Below are 19,962 nucleotides of genomic sequence, written 5' to 3'. Positions count from 1 at the left end.
TTATGGGAATAAGTAATGACATTTTTCGATGGTTGGGAAGAAAAAAAATTTTGTTCTCTCAATTCAAATGAAAGTATAACTTAACAATTACATTGGGAAAAAAAGAAACATAAGAAAATATTCACATCATGAAATTGTATGTAATTTCATAATGTGAACAATGGTAATTGTAAGATTACGAATAACCAGAATAATGACTTTTATAAAATATATTTTATAAACTAACAAATTCAATTGAGATTATGATAAAATTATCTCGATTTTAAGGAAATTTAGAAATACCTTTAAAATTAAAGATAAACACTTGAAATGATATAAAATTTATCAGTAAAATCTTGGTGTAAAGGAAGGAAGAAAATAAAAACTTAACCTATTCAAATATTATTTCTTAGTTAAATTTGAAAATTTCATTCATAAAAATCAGTTGGACACAAAGTACAATTATTTGGAGTAAGATGAAGGAAAATGGATGGTAGCAGAATTCGGTAATATAGTTTTTTTTAGTATTTCTGTGTTGTTACAAAATAATGCTTGGAAGGACATTATAAAACTATTGTTTTATATTTTACTGCTTCGCAGCAATACAGAAAATTGAGTAAAATAATATCGCTGAACTGCTGCCACCCAAATCTTCCTCTTGCTTACTCCAAAGATAAAAAGTAGCACAAGATAATACCAGAAAACACAAAATCTTTTATGTAGCATCAAAACTAATGCAAGATGTTATAACGGCAAACGCTAGATGATATTAGTTTGCATAGAATCTAATAGTATATGATGCAGAACAAGCAGTGACAGAGCAGACAACGTATCTTTCTAATATTAGAAAGTTGCGCAAGATTTACACAAACGTTAGATTTTATTGATTTTCTGACGTATTATGTCATATTAACATCAGGTGATCTTATATTAACACCTAATATTATGCTCTAATATTAGGTGTTACTGGGGTAGTTCCACTATTAAAACAGTATCGATGACACCAATAATAGTTTGCCAAAATTATTCTGCTCCTTTTCTCCAAAAGATTAGTATTTTATGTTTTCTAAGATATATATCTTAGAAAACATAAAATACTAATCTTCTGGAACACTTCATATATATGAAGCAGGAACAGATATGTGAAGAATTTTAAATTGAAATGTTAAAATTGAAGGAAAAACAGTTTTTAATGATTTACATGTTTCATCTAAATGAATTTGGAATCAAAGTGTTCATTAGTGGAATTTGCTGAAAAGAAACACTAAAACGTTATTAGAAACTTTTTTTTACCATAAATTGAGAAGATTATTAATTTTAATACTAAATGTAATTTTTTAAAACCATTATGATTATAAAACTAAAAAATTTTTTTTTACAAATTTTGGTACTTTCGGTTAGCTAGAGGCAAGGAAATTCTACTATTTTTGCTTTTTTTTTTTTTTTTTTTTTTTTTTTTTTTTTTTTTTTTTTTTGAGATCGTCCATTTTGTTCAATATTTTAAAAAATAAAATAAAAATAAGAATAAAATTCATCTTATACTTTGTCCCGCAGTGGACTGATCGTTAAGACACGGTTCCCAGCAGATCACCGAAGTCAAGCATCACTGGCTGCGGTCAGTGTGCGGGTGGGTGACCCACTTGGATCAGTCTGCGTAGGGACCGAGGGTGTGCGGTATTGGTCCTCGTTAAACTGTGCTACCGTAAAGTGCTCGACTTCGCGTGCAGGTCGTTGGGCTACCGAAGCGGGGGTGCCATCCCCTCCGCAGAGGATCAAAATTGTGATGGCATGTCTTCGGATCATCCTCAGGGATGTTTCCCAGACCGTCGCCAATAGCCCATTGTGCAGCTCTAGTGCGACGTAAATGAACTACAACAACAATCATCTTATACTTCTATTAAAAATATTATGCTAGGTTACTAAACACGTTAATCAAGTAAACTAAAGTGTGTTTTATTATCCAGCAGGTGAAGCAAATTTTTTAATATGATGATACACATGTACCCAGAGCCAGGTTATACCTTTCGTGGGCCCTAGGCACAGAGCCGGATTATACCTTTCGTCGGCCCTAGGCATAGCCGTTTTTGGGCCCTCCCCTCCTTCCCCCACTCCTCCCCTCTTTTCAAAATATATGCTAAAATTTTTTTGCAAATTTTTTTAACATTTTCATTAATATGGATTTAAATTTACAAATTTGTTTACCGAACTTTATCTGCAATACCGACATACTGCCGATATTGCAGTTGACATACTGCCGATATTGCAGTTGATATCGATAATACCATTATGATTAGTTCGATCGATAACTATGTTAAAGATAAACTTGTGTATGCTTTTCCAAACGTTCACATTGCATTAAGAATATATTTGTCGATTCTTGGATCAAATGCAGAAGGAGAGAGATCTTTCTCCAGATTAAAATTGATAAAAAATTATTTGCGTTCAACAATGAATCAAGATCGTTTGGCATCGCTCGCACTTATGTCTATTGAATACGACATTTTGAGTAGTTTGGAATTCGACAGCATAATACAAGATTTCGTTGAATCCAAAAATCGCAAAAAAGTAATATATTAGATCATAAGATTCTGCAAAATAATTTATTACCAAAAAATATTATATTTTTATTTGTATCTTCATAATTTTGTGCAAAATACACTTGTTGTTTTTAAAGCCAAATTATTTTTGTCAGCAAATTTTTTTCTCTCAAGTTTTTCGTAGGCCCCTGAATGTCGTAGGCCCTAGGCACGTGCCTAGTGTGCCTATAGGTTAATCCGGCCCTGCATGTACCCGTAAGCAAATTTTCCGTTACCAAACATACGAAGTCGAAGATTTATGTAAGATGCATTATGTTATGCAAAATCTATAACTGAAGCTGCATGGATGGTTGAATAAGTGTAAGCAATAGCAAGCTTCCTAAAACCAGAAGAAATTTGAAAAACATTTCCCTTGTATTCCTCCGGTTATGTCATGTTTACGAATCGACGTGTGAACAAGCTCGACATTCTAGGAAGTTTTATTATTATAATTTCTGATTAAATTTAAGTGCAATTTTACCATTCATTAGTTGTAATTCACAAATTCTAACTAGCTGTGAGTCTGAAGCAAATTTAATAAAATTAATATCGAAACATAAATAAGGTGTAAGGTTTGCTATGGTTTGAGTGTTATCTTTATTTTGCTACATTTGTGTAAAATATCACCGTTTGATAATTTTTAGATAGCATCATAGAATGCTTGCGAAGTCATCCGAATTCATTTGTTGTTTGTTTCGTTGAAATTTAAATTGAAAAAAAATGCGTCGTATTGTAAGCACTATTAATGTACTAATATTGGATAGTGCGCTTTTTCAAGTTTAGATGTAAAAATCAATCGGAAGTAGTAACCCGGAAACCATATGACGAATTTTAACTTGAAGCGCCATCTACGATTAGCTTTACATAGCATCTGTGATTTTTTTTCTACTCAACTACTTTCACTATTACTTTCACTTTCACTATTAGCATTCTCAACGCTGTAAACAGACCTGTATAATTATGATGGATTTTGGGCTACAAAACGCTTATTTGTTTTCCCCTTATAATATCTGGTAAGTGTTTTAAAATACTAACACTAATTTTTGTAAAATAAATGGTCTAGTAATTGAGATTTATTCAAATGTTCATGGTATATGGAGGCGTAGATGCAATAACTTTAGTAGATGTAATATTCATTCTTACAGATTATGATTTATTTCATAAGTACTTCTTTAATAGGGGTAACGAGTTTTACCCTCTGAGTTTGTCCTCTTCTGTTTTTTTTCTTCTAGTTTTTCGTGGACTTTGCCTGGAAGTTTCTAAACCTGGTGTTTAGTTTAGAAAAGATACCGATCCAGATATGATGGTTTGCTCTATGGGAAAGTCTTCTATTTCGTGATCTTTCCCAGCCAAATCGTAATTACCTAGTCTAGGCCACTTCCAGGCAGGAATTTTCTGAGAAATATAAAGGAACATCACAGCAGAAGTCTACATCTACAAAGCATATCCCCCCCCCCCTCTTTTCAAACCTCTATAGGTTTATTTACAAAGTTATTTAACATCCATTTTACGATTTTAGTTGGTGCACTGAATCACAATTTGGAAATATCCCCATCAGCTAGAAAAAAATAACCGTATCTTCTGTATATGCAGGTTTTATGAAAGTTGCATCTATTAAATTGGGGAGAGCTGTGGCAGAATAATTGCCAATGTCTGAGCAGCAGCCCTGAGAAACTAAAAAGAGCATCGCAGAAATAGGCCAACTCTAAAGATAAAGTTCGTTGCCACCCCTGGCAAACATCTACATTTTTATTTTGTAAAAAATATTTGCAAGTTTAAAATCTATTTGACGATTGTAGTTGGTGCTGCAAATCACGATATGGAAATATCCCCATTAAATGAACTAAATCACATGTTCTTCCGTATCTTCTGTATATGCAGGTTTTATGAAAGTTGCATCTATTAAATTGGGGAGAGCTGTGGCAGAATAATTGCCAATGTCTGAGCAGCAGCCCTGAGAAACTAAAAAGAGCATCGCAGAAATAGGCCAACTCTAAAGATAAAGTTCGTTGCCACCCCTGGCAAACATCTACATTTTTATTTTGTAAAAAATATTTGCAAGTTTAAAATCTATTTGACGATTGTAGTTGGTGCTGCAAATCACGATATGGAAATATCCCCATTAAATGAACTAAATCAGATGTTCTCTCTTTATTTTATGAATTAAATTTATAGTTTTGGAGATAATCATAAGTACAGTGAATTCGCGATAACTCGAATCTGATAGGACTGACGAAAAACTTCAACATATCGGAAGTTCGACTTACCGTTAGTTTCGGTTTTGGACTTTCAAAATATTGTCGGATTATTTAATTAATGCTTACAATATTTAAGATCATTTTTCTGACAAGCCATTTACGATAAGACTGTTTGAAGCACTTTATGATACCCTGGTTCATCGGCTGCAACTTTGCTGTTGTGTTTGGCGGGAGAAACTGCAAGTTTACGGCTTTCAAATTAGGTAGATCACTATGCGCTGTGCATTTATCCATTAAGAGAATCACTTTTCTTTTTTTTTAGCGAAGAATTTCCGATCCAATTTTCTTACACAGTCTTCAAATAAAACTGATGTCATCCAAAACTTTTTGTTAGATTTGCAATCCAAAGGATACGTTTTTACATTCTTGAAACATTGGGGATTTCGGTATTTACCGATAACAAGTAAGGGCAATTTCTCTGTCCTAGAGGCATTTCGTTCAACTAGGACAGTCAAACGTTCCTTGCACATTTTGCCCCCCTGAGCAGTTTTTATCCTTAAAACATAGTCTTATTTGGAAGACATTTAAAAAATAAACCCATTTCATCAATATTGAAAACATCATTTTCACTGTATCCTTGAAGTAAATTTGGCAACGTTTCATTTAACCTCTGTTCACATACTTCAAGAGCGACAGCTTTAGCTTCTCCATGAAGAGTGCGAAAGACATTGTGTGTGTTTGGCAAAGAAAGGGGCAAGATATCAGCTCCTAGTTTTTTTTTCTTGCTTTAAAAGTTAAAAAAAAAATCGAGTTAAAGGGAGTAAAATTCGAGTAATCAAGAATAATTAACATGAAATTGAAGATAAAAGGGTCGGGACATAAAAAAAATCGAGTTATAGTAATATTCAAGTTATAGCGAATTGACTGTATTTTGTATATTTTAAAACATTAGATTTAAAAGTTGTTTACAAATTCAAGAGTTATCTGTATCAATTCATATAGTAAAAATCTTGGCCAAAGAATACCTGAGGAGGCCTTTTCATTTCAATTCCAACCTTCAGTAAGGATAGGTTCGAAAAGGGACGAAATATATTGCACCTCCAAAACCCGTTTCACTGTCTCCCCTACATTTTTTGTGGGGGTGCGTGTGTTAAGTAACCCGAAACTAATCACTGTCACAGAAGGGGAATTGCAACCTGCGGGGGTCAACTAGCTTTCAAAAGATATCAGAAGAAACTCACTCTTCATCTTATATTATGCTTTTTCTCTTTCTAAGATAAACTTAAAAAATATTTTTTTTAACTCTAAAACGACTTTATTTATTTTCAAAATAGTTTTATCATTTTATTTAACATGCACTTTTTCTAATTATATCTTGAATTGTTTATTATTTTGATTTGATTCTTAACAAATAAACACCGGGGTTATTTGTTATTTGTCACAAACAAATTGAAACATCAAAATTGAAAATTATTCGATTTAATTATCACAAAATTTTAAATCATATTAAGACAGATCTAAATTCCGATTATATCACTTAACTTATTCAAATAATTTAGCTCGGATACATTTAAAACTTCACCCACAAACTCATATTCATCATTTTTACTTACATTATTTCTACTCAGTTATAGTTACTTTAAAAACTTATCGCCAAAGATATTATTTAACAATAATACAAAAGAAATTCCTTATTGATCTAAAGCAGTTATTTAGTATAAATTTATTAAACTGCGCATTTTGAAAGCGCAGCTTTATATGAAGTTTATTTTAAAGGAATAAAGGAAAACATAACTTATTAAAAAGCGAAAATATTTTATTTATCAGCTTTTGCTTGTTAAAAGGTATTTATATTTTATCAAATAATTTTTATCAAGTAATATCTTGTGATTACTTTAATAAAGGAACTTCATTTTTAATTTTAGGCCTTTAACTTAAAATTATTATAACCCTAATAACAAAGAATGATGGTAAAAGTGGGTAATGAACGCATTTTATTTGTAAATGTCGTAAATAAAAGGACAAATAAATAACTTACAAAAGTATAACTTATTTCTAAGAAATTCCTTAAAAACTATCTTTGATAAGCTTTATAATTTTCTAAACGTAGAAGTAATATTATAAGAAAATTGATGTAACTCTTTCATTTCAGTTTTGAGGATTCATAAAAAATACCATCATTTCTGTCGTAAAAATAAATTATAACATTTTCGACTAATAAGCTGAAGTGACAGTTTAAATTTATTTTTCTAATAGATCATTTCGATGGATCATTAAAAACAACAAAATAAAACAATTCTATGTTATTTTACATTTTAGTACATAGATTTGTGAGACTGCTCACTGTAATTAATATAAAGATTTATCAAAATAATCGAAATTAATTTATAAAAAAGTACGATAACGAAATTTTTGAAAGAAAAGACATTTATTGGTTTTCATTAAAACTTACAACATAACAACAGATTGAGACAAGTTTACTTTACAAAATTTTATTAAATACAAAAATACAGAAAATTATGGTTATCTGGGAGATATATTCATATAGATGGCATGCTGGCTAACCCTGGGAAGTTTTCGTGTTTTTCCTCTTTATGTAATGCTAATGACGGTTAGTTTTCTTATATTTTAATTAACTATAATTACACTAATTAAAGTTTGCAGTATAGAAATTTCTACTAAAACTCTTCTCCATGAATGGCAAAAGAGGGTCAGGGAAGAGAAATTAAAATAACACATTGATTACATACTTTGTTCTAGCAAAAAATTATGAATAAAAGTTACATTATACACTTTTAATATGAATTCGAAAAATTTCTCATTATTAAATACATAAGATATTGCATAATTACTACTCTTAATATATATTTTTAGAATATTGCGAAAAAAAGTTTTAAAAAGTGTATTAATTAGGAATTACCGATTAGGGAATCAACTAAGGAATCAGGTCTGAAAACATCAAAACCAGTTTGACTGTCTGAAGTAACAAAGAGTAACTTAACTCTAAGTATTACAGCTTATTTTTATTTTTTAATTTATCGTGATGAAATTTCGTGGTGTTTATAATAATCACATTTCTCATTCTTTTTATTTCATCTGGCAATCAAACTGGTTTCAATATTTTCAATGTTGCGTTCCTAAGCATCGATTCATTATATTTTGATACCGTTTGTATTTTTCTCTCGTGAATATTAATTATGACCACTAATGTTCTTTTACTTCCCTTTTTTTTTTAAAGAATTTTAAAATACATGCGTGTATTTTCATATTTTTCTTCATTTGCTGATTAAAATGAAAATTTCATAATACTTTAGTGTTCTTGTGTATTTACATTAAAGCCCTAAAAACAGGGTTAAGTGCTTGTTCATGTTTGGATGATGCGTGGTCTTGTGTACTAGCTATTTTTTTTTTCCTTACCGTGAAAAAACATACTATCCCAGCTATTGGAGTAATTAAAACTATTTACGGAATGAAAAAATTGGAACCTTTTAAATTTTTTTAATGTAAATGTTTTTTTAAACCTACAAATGAGTGTACGATATATTTTTTTTTAAAAAAAAAGGAAAACGGCGGTTTTGTGATGCTTTATAGCATATTGGAAGATCTTTACGTCATTTATTCGATTTTAATTAATCTCACTTTATTCAGCGTCTAATTTTTTTAATTCTGAAACATCTTTAAAAAACAAGAAACAAAGTTTAAAAAAAGGGGAATAATGTATTTAAAAAATAAATTCCATTCTCAAAATGAATAAAAACAAGAAAATTATTACTACTAAATAAATAAAATGTATATAGAATGAACGAATTATCAGCAAATATAATTTTCATAATAAATTACAAGCTTATAACTAAAGAGAAAGCTATCGGTTTTTAAAGCGTTCCCCATATCAGTTCTTCAGAAGGACAGAGAGAGAGAAAAAGATTTTCAAAAGGGGGCAAGACCTCCCACCGAGAAGATTAGTGAACTTGGGGGTGGAAGTTGCCTTCCTCCCTTACTCAAAGGTAGAAAGTGACTTGTGTTTCAAAGGCAATATTACAAAAAGTAATAAAGATAAAAAAAATTAACCTACATTTTCGTGGATAGGAAAGATTGAAAAAATTATTAGTATTTTTTTTTAATTGATCACTCCGATTCTTGAACAAGAAAAATCGATTCAAAGTATGACAAGCCCGCCATAGACTTTACATGTTAAAAGCAGAATTGAGGAGTCTGCTTGGTGCAACACTTTTCTCCCGGCAACCACGATTCATGACCCTGATTTTCTGCTCTTTTGAGCGCGCCCCGTGCTCTTTGTTCGCCAAGGTAAAAATACTAGTTAAATTTTATGAGGATATTTCGGAATTGGTTATTTCTGATAGAAATTTTATAGAAATTTTTTTTTTCCTTATTGAGTTTGAAAACCATTAGAGAAAACCATTTAATAGTAGAAAATTCATACTCTGCTTTAAAATTTAAATGAAGGAGTTTTATTTTTACAGGTTGGAAATCAGTTTCTCTGAAGACAAACGAAGTCTATTTTAATCATTGTTTTTAAATCTAAATAGTTCTTTAAACAAAAACTGAAATTAGTCATTTTTCGAATCTGTTGTAATTAAAATAGTACTTATCCTACCATTTGATCCCAAGTCCCATCCTTATGTAGATTATTAAAATTGTTTTAAGGATTGAGAAGTATATTAAGTCTGTAATGGTTATCTATATATTCTAGAGCAAAGGAATAATTGACTTGATTTAAGATGGCACGGGCATCTATTATTGATGAGGTGATAGCAGAAGCAAGAACTCAAGGTATATTTTCTTATTTTTCTAAAAAAAAATTTTTCTTCAAATATACATTTATTTTAAACATAATACAGTACAGAACCCGTTATCCGGAAATCGGAAAACCAAAAAACCGGAACGAAATTCGATAAATTTTCCCGCAATTTTTAAAAAAAAAAAATTTTTTTCCTCATCAGATTTTAGGATTTTTCTTTCTTTTTTGAAAGATGTTTATCTTACCATCATTTCAGAAATAATCATTAGTGTATTACCTCATCGTTTTTTCTTATTTTTAAGATTATTTACAAATATATTTCTTTTTTAGTTGGGTTTAACACTAAAAAAAACGGCTTTTTGTAGCGATTCAGAAAACCGGAAAAATCAGTTATCCGGAATAGCAATAGTCCCGATCATTCCGGATAATCGGTTCTCTACTGTATCTGAAAAATATATTTTGTAAATACCTAATCCATTAATTATCCTACCAATTAACCATCCCACCTAAATCCATTACTTCTTGATCTGATCAAGAATATAATTTTTATGTGTTTATAAATTGCTTGTTCATTCCCATCTCAAATATTACCCATTGACAAAATGTGTCTTGGTTTGGATTTCATGGCGTCCTCACTTTTCAACTACAATAATCAAGAGTATATGTGCATGTGTTGCTGTGGCAACCGCTGCTGTTTGATTATTTTTTTTAGAATTCATTTTTAATTTTGTTATGCATTAAGTTCTTGAGCTTATTTTTGAGATATGGAACCAGGATATCACATAAAGGATTAGTTAAGAATTTACATTTCGTGAAAGGAAGAATGTATTACTGTTTACTTCTTATAATTATCATTTGTTCACATAGTAATAAAATTTTTCTAAACATCTTTGTAATTTCAGGCTCTAATCTGTGTGAGTTTTTTGAATCCCATCTTCCACAACTGCGCAGGATTAGAGTAAAGGATATACCATTAAGAGTTCTATATAATATTGCATTAATTATCCACAGTACCCAGTCACATGAAAATGATTGGATGGCATTTCTTAATGAACTTGGAATAGTTGAAAATCGAGCAATAATTGTAAGTATAGCTGTTGAATTTTCAGTTTGAATGCATTTCTTATGTGGTACAATTTAAGTTAAAAATTAAAAGTTTAATCAAGTTGCAATGGTAGTCCATGCAGAATATGTTTAACACGAGTGCCACTTAAAAAATATTTCAAGACTGAACTTATTTTTTTGACCAATTAACACAATCTAGATGTTTTTACTAGAATTTTCAGAAATTTATAGCTTCAAAATGTACCTTTCTATGATAAGGAGTCATATATTAAATCAATTATCTAGTTTATTTCCTTTATTTTATAATTTTTTTTGACAGCAAACAAGATAAAAATAACAGCTAACCTTGTACATCTTTTTACGTCAATCACTGAATAATAAACCACTAAATTTTTTCATGAAGCTATACATATCTTTACTTATACTTTTTTACTTCACCATTATTTAGTTTTTGTCCTATTTCTATAAAAAAATAATAATCTCTACTTAACTATTCTAATTCAAAACATTGGGAAAAAGTAAAAATGAGAAAATTTAGATACAACAATAGTACAAATTTTATTTAAGCAAGCAGGCGTTGAAGTTTAATCTTATTCTTTCTTTACTAAGCTGCATCATTGTTTGGTCATTTTGCAATGTTTATTAACAATGCAATTTTGCAATGTTCATTAACAATGTTTACATTAAAAGGTAATTTTTCTTTTTATTTAACAAAAGATTTGTTAAATTTTTAAGGAAAACAGAAATTTTAATTTTAAAACAAATGGAAGAGATATTAATTTATGAAACTTAATCTACTGATTTTCTCTCAGGACTGAAAAGTGGCACCCATGGTCTGACCGTCAAACAAGGATTTGGAGAAAATTCACCTCATTATAAATATATAACAAGAAAATTTACTAGAATCTAAAAAAGCTATAAAGTCCCCCTCCCACCTCCGATCGTCAGACGAAATATCGTTCTGTCCATTTTATTGATCTTCTGACAATTCTATGTCCGTCATGCGAAGGCAGTTTCCGAAATTATGTTTTTTGATTGTTAACTTTGTTATCTAGCTGAGAAAAATTCGTAACCTTGGCTACCGTTAAGGCGGAATTCAGCTATATTTTCACAATTACGATAGCTCAATTAAGTTAATCAGAAGCCCGTATTTTTTCTAATATATATCAAATTTTGCGATATGCAGAAGTACAGGCTTTTTATGGGCCAAATTTTTCCATCGTAATTGCGAAAACTTAGCTAAATTCCGCCCTAAGAAGCCATGGATTTACGAAATATAGATTTTTTGTGTTTATACGATAGATAATGAAGAAGCTAACATAAAACTGACGGATTTTACACTGTACTGATATTTGTTTAAAAAAAAGTTCTATATAGAAGGAAACGTAAAATAAACTTTCTGTTTGATTTGGGGCCCCCTCTGATGTGGGGGCCCGGGGCAACTGCCCCTTATGCCCCTGCCTTAGTCAGGCTCTGAATGTAGTGTAAATTAAAGTTTAAAAAAAAAACTGTATTGCAAGTTATTTTTAACATTATTGTATCTAATGGGATTATTTATCTGTCCTTTAGTATATAAAATTAAAGTCCAAGTTGAAAGAAGAATTGCCAATATATTTAGCTCTAACAGGACCTCTTTTTGAAAGACTTACATTTGGTAAAGTAGTTGAAGCTATTATGAAAAACAAAAGATTGGATGCTTTGCGTGAAATAAAAGAAGAATATGTTCAAAGTAAGTAAAAAAAACAATACATAATTTGTTCATCTTTTACATGATTTATTCGGATTGATATAAGTGAGAAAGGTAAAATGACAGCCTTGCTAATAGGGCTATCAACTAACCTTGATTTGAAACTAGCAATTGTTTGTTACAAATCATCAGTAAAAAGAAAAGTAGTAAAAAAGATGTTTATATAACCTTTTTAGAGTTTTAATATTTTGTGTCTATATTTCTAATTTGAAAAAATAATAATAATAAATGTACCAATTAGCATTAGTGACAACCACCTACATCTCCTTGCCATAGGAATTTTTTTTTTTTTTTTAAGAATCCTGACCCTTTGTATTTTTACATTTGTGAAGAAACTGTTTTTAACACATCTCAATCAACCATATATTCAGGGTTGGCAAGTTTTTGACTCATGACAGTTTTTACTAGTTTATACCATGATTTTTACCGTCATGTCAAAAACCCATAGTTTTGGTAAAATTGTATTTTTATTTGAATTAACTGCTAATAATATAAAATTAATTCATTTTTGGGCAATAAAATTAGAAAAAAAGTTGTTAAAAGATATTTAAGAACAGATTCTTGCATTTTCCCAACATGATTATATCAAAACATACTATTTGAAGTAAAATATTAGGATACTAAGCAAAATTTTCAACATTTCCAAGCATCATTTTGTTTGGCATATTACATTACTGAAGAATGTCAAGTCATTCTTGACTTAGAGTTTGTTAGTAGTTGAAAGTTTTGTTTAGCTTATTTCTAATATTTAAGAAATGCCAAATTTTAAATTCTTCTTTTTAGTTCTTGAATTTATTAATAGTTCCAAGCTTTTTTGTTTGTTTGTTTGTTTATTTCTAACAATTAAGAATTGCAAAATTTTGAATCCTTTGCAAATCAAGCTACAGTGATTATAGTGATAAAGTAAGTATCACTATTTTCAGTAAGTATATTACAATATTTCTATATGAATGTATATCCTTCTATAAGAATACATGTATATAGTTGCAAAATCAATAGCAATCATTTACAACATTCATTTATAAAGGCAATTATATGAAAATAATATTATATTGTTCGCTACATACCATAAATTAAAGAAAACAGTAGATTTTTGACGGTTTTTACCGGTAAAAACCCGATTTTTACCACTGTCATGTCAAAAACCAGTTTTTGACGGCAAAAACCCAACCCTGCATATTTTCTCAAATAATCCATGACTCGTGACTTATAAAGTTATTTTAATTATTCACATTAACCATGATTAGGAAAAAAAGATTTTTTTTTTTTACAACATAGATCATATATGCTAAAATTTAAGGTTTTTACCTTTGAAAAATGTTAAGAAAAGGTAATTATTTGTTTTTGGAAGTGGGGTACTAGAAGTGCTAGGTGCACTAAAGGCTGTAAAAAAGTTGTGGCTATTTTATTATAAAATACTTTAAAAATCAAAGAGTAGTAAACAGTTTATTTTTTAAAGTTACAGATCTGCGAGTAAGTTATCTCAAGGCATGATCTGATAATTTACAGAATTATATCTTCAACATTAGAAGAAATACTTAAGTGTTAATTCCTTAAATAAAAGAAAAACATTATCTTTGTTTTAGTTTTGTCTGCACAAACCAGTGCTTGAAAAAAGGTGTTAAAATTAGCTTTATCATCTGAAAAATTATGCATATACTTAACATTCACTATTCATACAAAATGTATTAAATTATTAACTTAAAGAATTATTTTTCTTAGTAAATGCTTATTCTATGTGTCTGAAAATGTTGCCATTTTGCCTTGCTCATTTTTTTAAATTCTTGTTTGTACCCCTCTGTGAATACAATAAGGTTACTATGTTTTGAGGCAAGTCTTTGAGGATATATGTCTTTTTCTTTTTAAACTTTTAAAATACCTCAATTTTTTTCATAAAATTTTTTATGGCAGTCCCAATTTGAAATTGTGGTTTTATTTCTGGCAAGTTAAAAAGTTAATTTTTTTTCTCTTTGTTTAAACTCACTTGAAGGCATTATATAGCAATATTGCATTATATAGAATTAGGTGTAAGATCATTTCACTTGTCATTAAACTTACCTACTAAATATGGCAGTATATATATTTGGAACACATCAATATTAATTCCTGTCTTTAAAATAATTTTTATTTGCAAAAAAAGTGACAAATAACAGAACTTAATGAAATTATATTTACAGTATGAAAAGGATATGTGGAGTAATTCGATCTATATAAATATATATATTTTTAAATCTAGCTGTGTTAGGTACGCAAGCCTAATTGATTAAGAGAAGAAGAAAAAATTTTGGTGGGAAAAGGGAAGCATTTAAGGCTTTATTTCAAATTCACTTCTTCATTTGGGAGGATACAAATTAAGGGATCTCATAATTTGTATCCTCCCAAATGAGAAGTGCTGTTGTCTGAAATATTTCACATGAGCAATATCATTTTCTCTCCTTTCTTTGCAAAGTTAAAGGAAGGTGATGTGAAAGTGATTCTTCTGTATTAAAATAGCTTTAGTTATGGACGAGGCAAGAAGATTTCTATTTTAGTTATGGAAAAGGCAAGTCTAAATCTATTAGTGGAATTTTTTTTTCGGAATGTAAAGTAACATTTTCTTTAAATTCTGCACTAGTAGTGTCTGGTTTGAAAAAATGAAATAGAAACAATTTTGGATTGTGAATCATTGTCTGCGTACGGTTACGAGAGGATACATAATTATTTCTTCATTGAAAATTTATGGAAAGTTTATAAAATGTCTGTAATGAGAGCTATCCGTTTTGTAGGGGTGTTTGTAATGTGAGTTTTTGCTGTATTTTGTTTTTTCTGTGTATATTTATTATAATTGTTCATCTTTTTTAAGGTTTGTTAGAAAGTCCTCAAAGCGATTCGTATGTTGCAAGAAGACCTACTGCTCCGGAAGCTGACATATTAGAGGAAGGGGTGTCTAAAGATTACTCATCCCAAACATTTTATGAAAAATATCAAAAAAGCCACTTCAACATGGATGACAAAGAAAATGGTCAAAAAATTTTTTGTGATCCTGTATTAATGGAAACAGAAACTATTACTGTTTTAATACTGCACGCTGATGCTGATATTGATGTCGCAGAAAGGTTGCTTACATTGTTGAGAAATGGTGGCTTTGTTGCTAAAACACTGTCACACTTCGATCATTTACTGATGATGAATTCATTTGACGTTTTTCCTGCATTAATTTCTGCCGTAAGTATATTTTAGTGTTTCTTTTTCATATCAACAAAATGCAATTTAGCAAAGTGAAATTGATTGAAATTTATATACTTTTAATTAAATCGGATTTTAAAATAATTTCACTTTTTTGTGTGCACAAATTAAAGATTTTATGTATAAAAAAAAGATCTGAAGAATATAGTTAGTGATATACCAATCATAGGTTTAATTCATGCATTTTCTTTGTACCAGCATTTTGGGCAAACTGCATTCACTTCCTAATAGAGCCCCCTTTTTTTTGCTTTATGTGGTAGTTTATTTTTGATATTATTATCAGTTAAATAATATTGTGTTTACAGATTTGCAGTTGGTAATTTTTTTCTGAGTAATTAATAAATATGGTGCATAGAAATTCCTGAAAAAAAATTTGAGTTTTTAACTTTTCTATTTACTACGATATGTGGAAAGTTTTTTTTTTTTAGTTTTATTTTTTATAACAGTTTGAGAGTATAATAAATATCTGTATAACAAAATTTTTTTTTCTTCTAAAGTTAAATTTAATTGTGTTGAATTTTGGACCTAATTTTATTGAATTCTTTGTAATGAGGAACCTGCATGCAAAGGTTAATCGTATAATCTTGATAATTTTTAATAGTCAATAAGTTAAAACTCTAGAAAATCAACTCAGTTTGTTTAAAATTGACCTGAATTTTTTTAAATCATTCGCTTTAAATTAACGAAACTATATTCAGTTGGCTAAAAACAAGAGACAGCGATTTCTTGTGACTTCAAAATCCACGTTCTGGGTAAGCGAACCAAACCAAAACTTGTCATAGGGTAAAGTGTTGTTTAAAATTGAGTTTTTTTTTAATCTAATTTTTTACAAATTTATGTTGACTTTGTTCTCCAAACGGAAACGGATGTTTGGCTGGAGAGTTGATAATTTTTATACTTAGGTGATTAGAAGTATAATTTTTAGTTGTAATAAAATAGGTTTGTAATAAAATAGGTTACTGAATGTATAATTTTTATACCCGGAAAAAATCTAGAACTAGTGTTTGAAGTTTTAATACTTGAAAGGGAAAAAAGAAAAAACGTCTCAAAATGATTTGTTCAAATCCAATCATTACCATATTTCTAAAGGAAATTGGGTTTGAACTATTTATTATTTATTTATTTTGAATTATTTCTAATGCTTTTACTTTTATTACAGGTTGATTTCATTGTCCCAATTGTTTCAGAGTCATTTTTGGGTCAAATTCATTCTGGAAACACTGCGCTATTGAATGTATTTGATAATGTTGAACCTTCTGAAATAGATGATGTTAACTATTTTTCCCATAATTCAAATAATCGCTACATATATCAACTAATTTTAAATCAATATGTACGTAACAGGTGCCTGAATTTCAATGTACGGCCAGTCATGATACCTCATTTTAATAGGAACCTTCTTACATATGAAAGTTTGCTTAAACAGTCTTATAGGTTGTGGGAAAGTGTGCCAGATTTCATTGTAATGTTAAATAGAACAAAACAGTTATTAAATGGAATGGCTGCTAGAAGAAGGAATCAATTTTAAATTGATCATTTTGTATCAATGAGATACATTCTCGTTTATTGTTTTATTGTTGACTGTATAAATTTATCTTAATCTTATTAAGCTATGGAGAAAAATGCCAGATTTCCATAGAATTGAAGATTTCTAAGATAGCTTATTTTTCAAAATAATTCAAAAAACTTATTTCTTCAATTTTCTCATTTGACTTAAAATCATAACTTTTGACTTCTCATAACTTTGTTTAAAAAAACTGAGCATGTTACCATTAGTTTTTTCTTAATTTTTATGGTCATGGTATTGGTTTTTCCTTAATTTGAAATTGTTGAAAAGCTTTTTTATTTATTTTTTTGTTTGTTTAAAAATGACTGTATATTTTAATTTTTTTGCAGTTTTCTTAATTTTAATTTCATAATTAAGGTCCCTTAATTTTTAAAACATATCATTTTTAATCTTTTGATATTTTTTTCAAAAGTTTTTACAACTGTTATCATAAAATGTGATTGTTTAAATTGTTATAGACAAAAATTAACTTTCTGTTGGAACTAACCACCAAGGAAAACATCTATGATGCAATATGCTTGAAACTTACTTGGTGTCAACCAAAATATCTTAAATGGCATGTTAATAAAACTGTTTGACAAATGGGAGTATAATTAATTGAATATCAATTTTATATTAAATGAAACGAATGATCGTAGCTCAAATTATTTTTCTATTCTCTGTAGGAAGTCAAATCTTTTCTGAAATGGTTTACAATTTATGCTTGTCCTATTATATCACTATTAATAATTCTACTATTATAGAAATGTCCAAGACAGAGGCTGAATTATATCACCTCAATAATATGTATAATTCAATAAATTGTCGTAATTTTGTAATTTGAAAAGATTGTGGGAAAATGGTCAGCATTTCGCTTAGTCTTACATCCCAGTCTAACTGGTAGGCATCAATCCAAAGCTGTTTTATCCATGTAAGCCTTTAGTTTTTTTCACAGGTGGAATGGCATCACAGGTGGAATGGCATCTAGTATAGTTTTGAATCTAATTTTACGTATTATCTGAATACATAAAATGCGTATGTATTAGCAGAAAATGAATAAAATAAGCCAATTTGTGGTTTGCTGCAAAATCAAATCTGAAAAGCTGTACTGCATTGTCGTTCAGTAATTTCCAGTAAACTATAGGAATACTTCAAGACAGAATGCATGATTCATATCCATATAAATTTTACATTCAAAAAGTATGTTTCTTATTTTCCTTAACATCACTTTGAAATATAAAAAAATGCGTAATGTGATGGTTTCTTATCGTATTCTTTCTGTTAAAAATTTGAATTTCTATGGCTGGTGTGTTGTTTATTTTAAGAATAATTCCTGCGGTTAGGATACAATGTTTGAAATTTTCAGACTTGAAGAAATATTTGACTCTGTAAATGTGTATAACATTATTAACAAAAATAAAATGAGGGGTAGAGCTGGAATATATATATATATATATATATTTACATCAAGTAAAAAAATAGAATATAAGCAATGAGCTGCTTCATTCCATTGAGATAAGAACACTACTTCAGAAAGATATATTATTCGATGCATTATTTTTATACTGCCATTTTGAGGGTTTGTGCTTCAACAGTTTCCAGTTTATTGAAGCAGTTTCTCTCCATCTTTAGAAACATTTATACATGTTATAAAAATGTTGCCAATATATTGAATTTTTTAAAATGTATTTTTTTATTTTACTCAAAAATACTGTATTGCCAAAGTGTTGTTGACATTGTGTTAAATTTTTAAAAATGTATTTCTTAGAATTAATCGCATATTTTTATACCTCAAATTACTTTGTTAAAAAATTTTACATATTTATGAGAATACTAAATATTATGTGCAATATTTGTTTTTTACATATTCATTTATGTTTGTATGTTATAATATGAAAATATTTTATTCTCGCTTTTTAATAAATTTTTAGTCAATTGATTGATAAGACTCATTTTTCGTGTACTTTTTAATTTTGTCCGATTTATCAAATCAACAGAATCAATCATCTCTTCAGCAAAAAAAAAAAAAAAAAAAAAAAATAGAATTGTAAAAATTTCTGTTGACTCTGACGAGTAATGAATATAATTAAACTTTTTCAATAATTTCTATCGACAGAGTTACTATTTAGAGTTTGACTTAGGTAAGTTAATAGACCTGGGTTTATGTTCCCTTATTCACTGTATTAGTATTAAAAATTTCACCACTTACTATATTGTGCCATTGAGCTCACAATATGGCTGTTTCATGTCATTACCAAGTGGGTGTTGATCCACATTTATCTGTAGATTAAAAATTATTTCAATGTATTTAAGTCAATACTTATTAAATAAATAATAGGGAAAAGGTTTTTTTTCAAGCATTTTCCAATTTAATAAATAATAATTAAATTGAAAGACATGTATACTCTATTTTTTTTTACTCTAGGAGATTTAGTGAAAAAACTTAAGAAGCTTTGAGTTTTTTTAAAATTATTATTTCTTAGGTATTAAAACAATTTTTATCTGGGAAATTTTTTTAAAAAAGTATTGTAATGACGACTGTTTAATAGTAGTTGCTTTGCCCAACGTTAACTTCGTTTTGCAGAGAAGGGAATTAAAGTTTGTTAACAGTAGCAGCTCATCTCAACTATTTTTAAGCATTTTTATTACACTTCTGATTTAAATTGTCAACTGTGGCTGTCTCAAGTGTTTGGAAGTACTTTCATGCCTTACCTCAGGGGATTTACCTTCTTCAGGTAAATACGGGTGTCACAATCCCGAGGTACCCCAGTGAGTTTTGTGTAGTAGTAATGAAAAATTAAAACTTAGTATCGCCGCAGTATAAAATCAAGCTTGGAGTAGCAGTTGTGGAAAATTAACATTTTATA

General features: G+C 29.0%; 1 protein-coding gene across 1 annotated transcript; it reads left to right on the top strand.

The window, feature by feature from the left end:
• Window positions 1-3,427: 3,427 nt before the first annotated feature.
• On the top strand, window positions 3,428-19,034 carry LOC107455658 (uncharacterized). The gene is made up of 6 exons (XM_043044172.3): window positions 3,428-3,568; window positions 9,465-9,544; window positions 10,415-10,596; window positions 12,147-12,306; window positions 15,167-15,528; window positions 16,709-19,034. The coding sequence occupies exons 2-6, from the start codon at window positions 9,493-9,495 to the stop codon at window positions 17,075-17,077; spliced, it is 1,125 nt and encodes a 374-aa protein (XP_042900106.2). The 5' UTR covers window positions 3,428-3,568; window positions 9,465-9,492; the 3' UTR covers window positions 17,078-19,034.
• The last annotated feature ends 928 nt before the right edge of the window (window positions 19,035-19,962 follow it).

Source organism: Parasteatoda tepidariorum, chromosome 9 (genome assembly GCF_982258835.1).
Source record: "Parasteatoda tepidariorum strain Cologne lab strain chromosome 9, Ptep-v5.0, whole genome shotgun sequence".
Taxonomy (NCBI): Eukaryota; Metazoa; Arthropoda; class Arachnida; order Araneae; family Theridiidae; genus Parasteatoda; species Parasteatoda tepidariorum.
The sequence above is the reverse complement of the archived record's forward strand: the minus strand, read 5'-3'. Positions and strand labels throughout refer to the sequence as shown.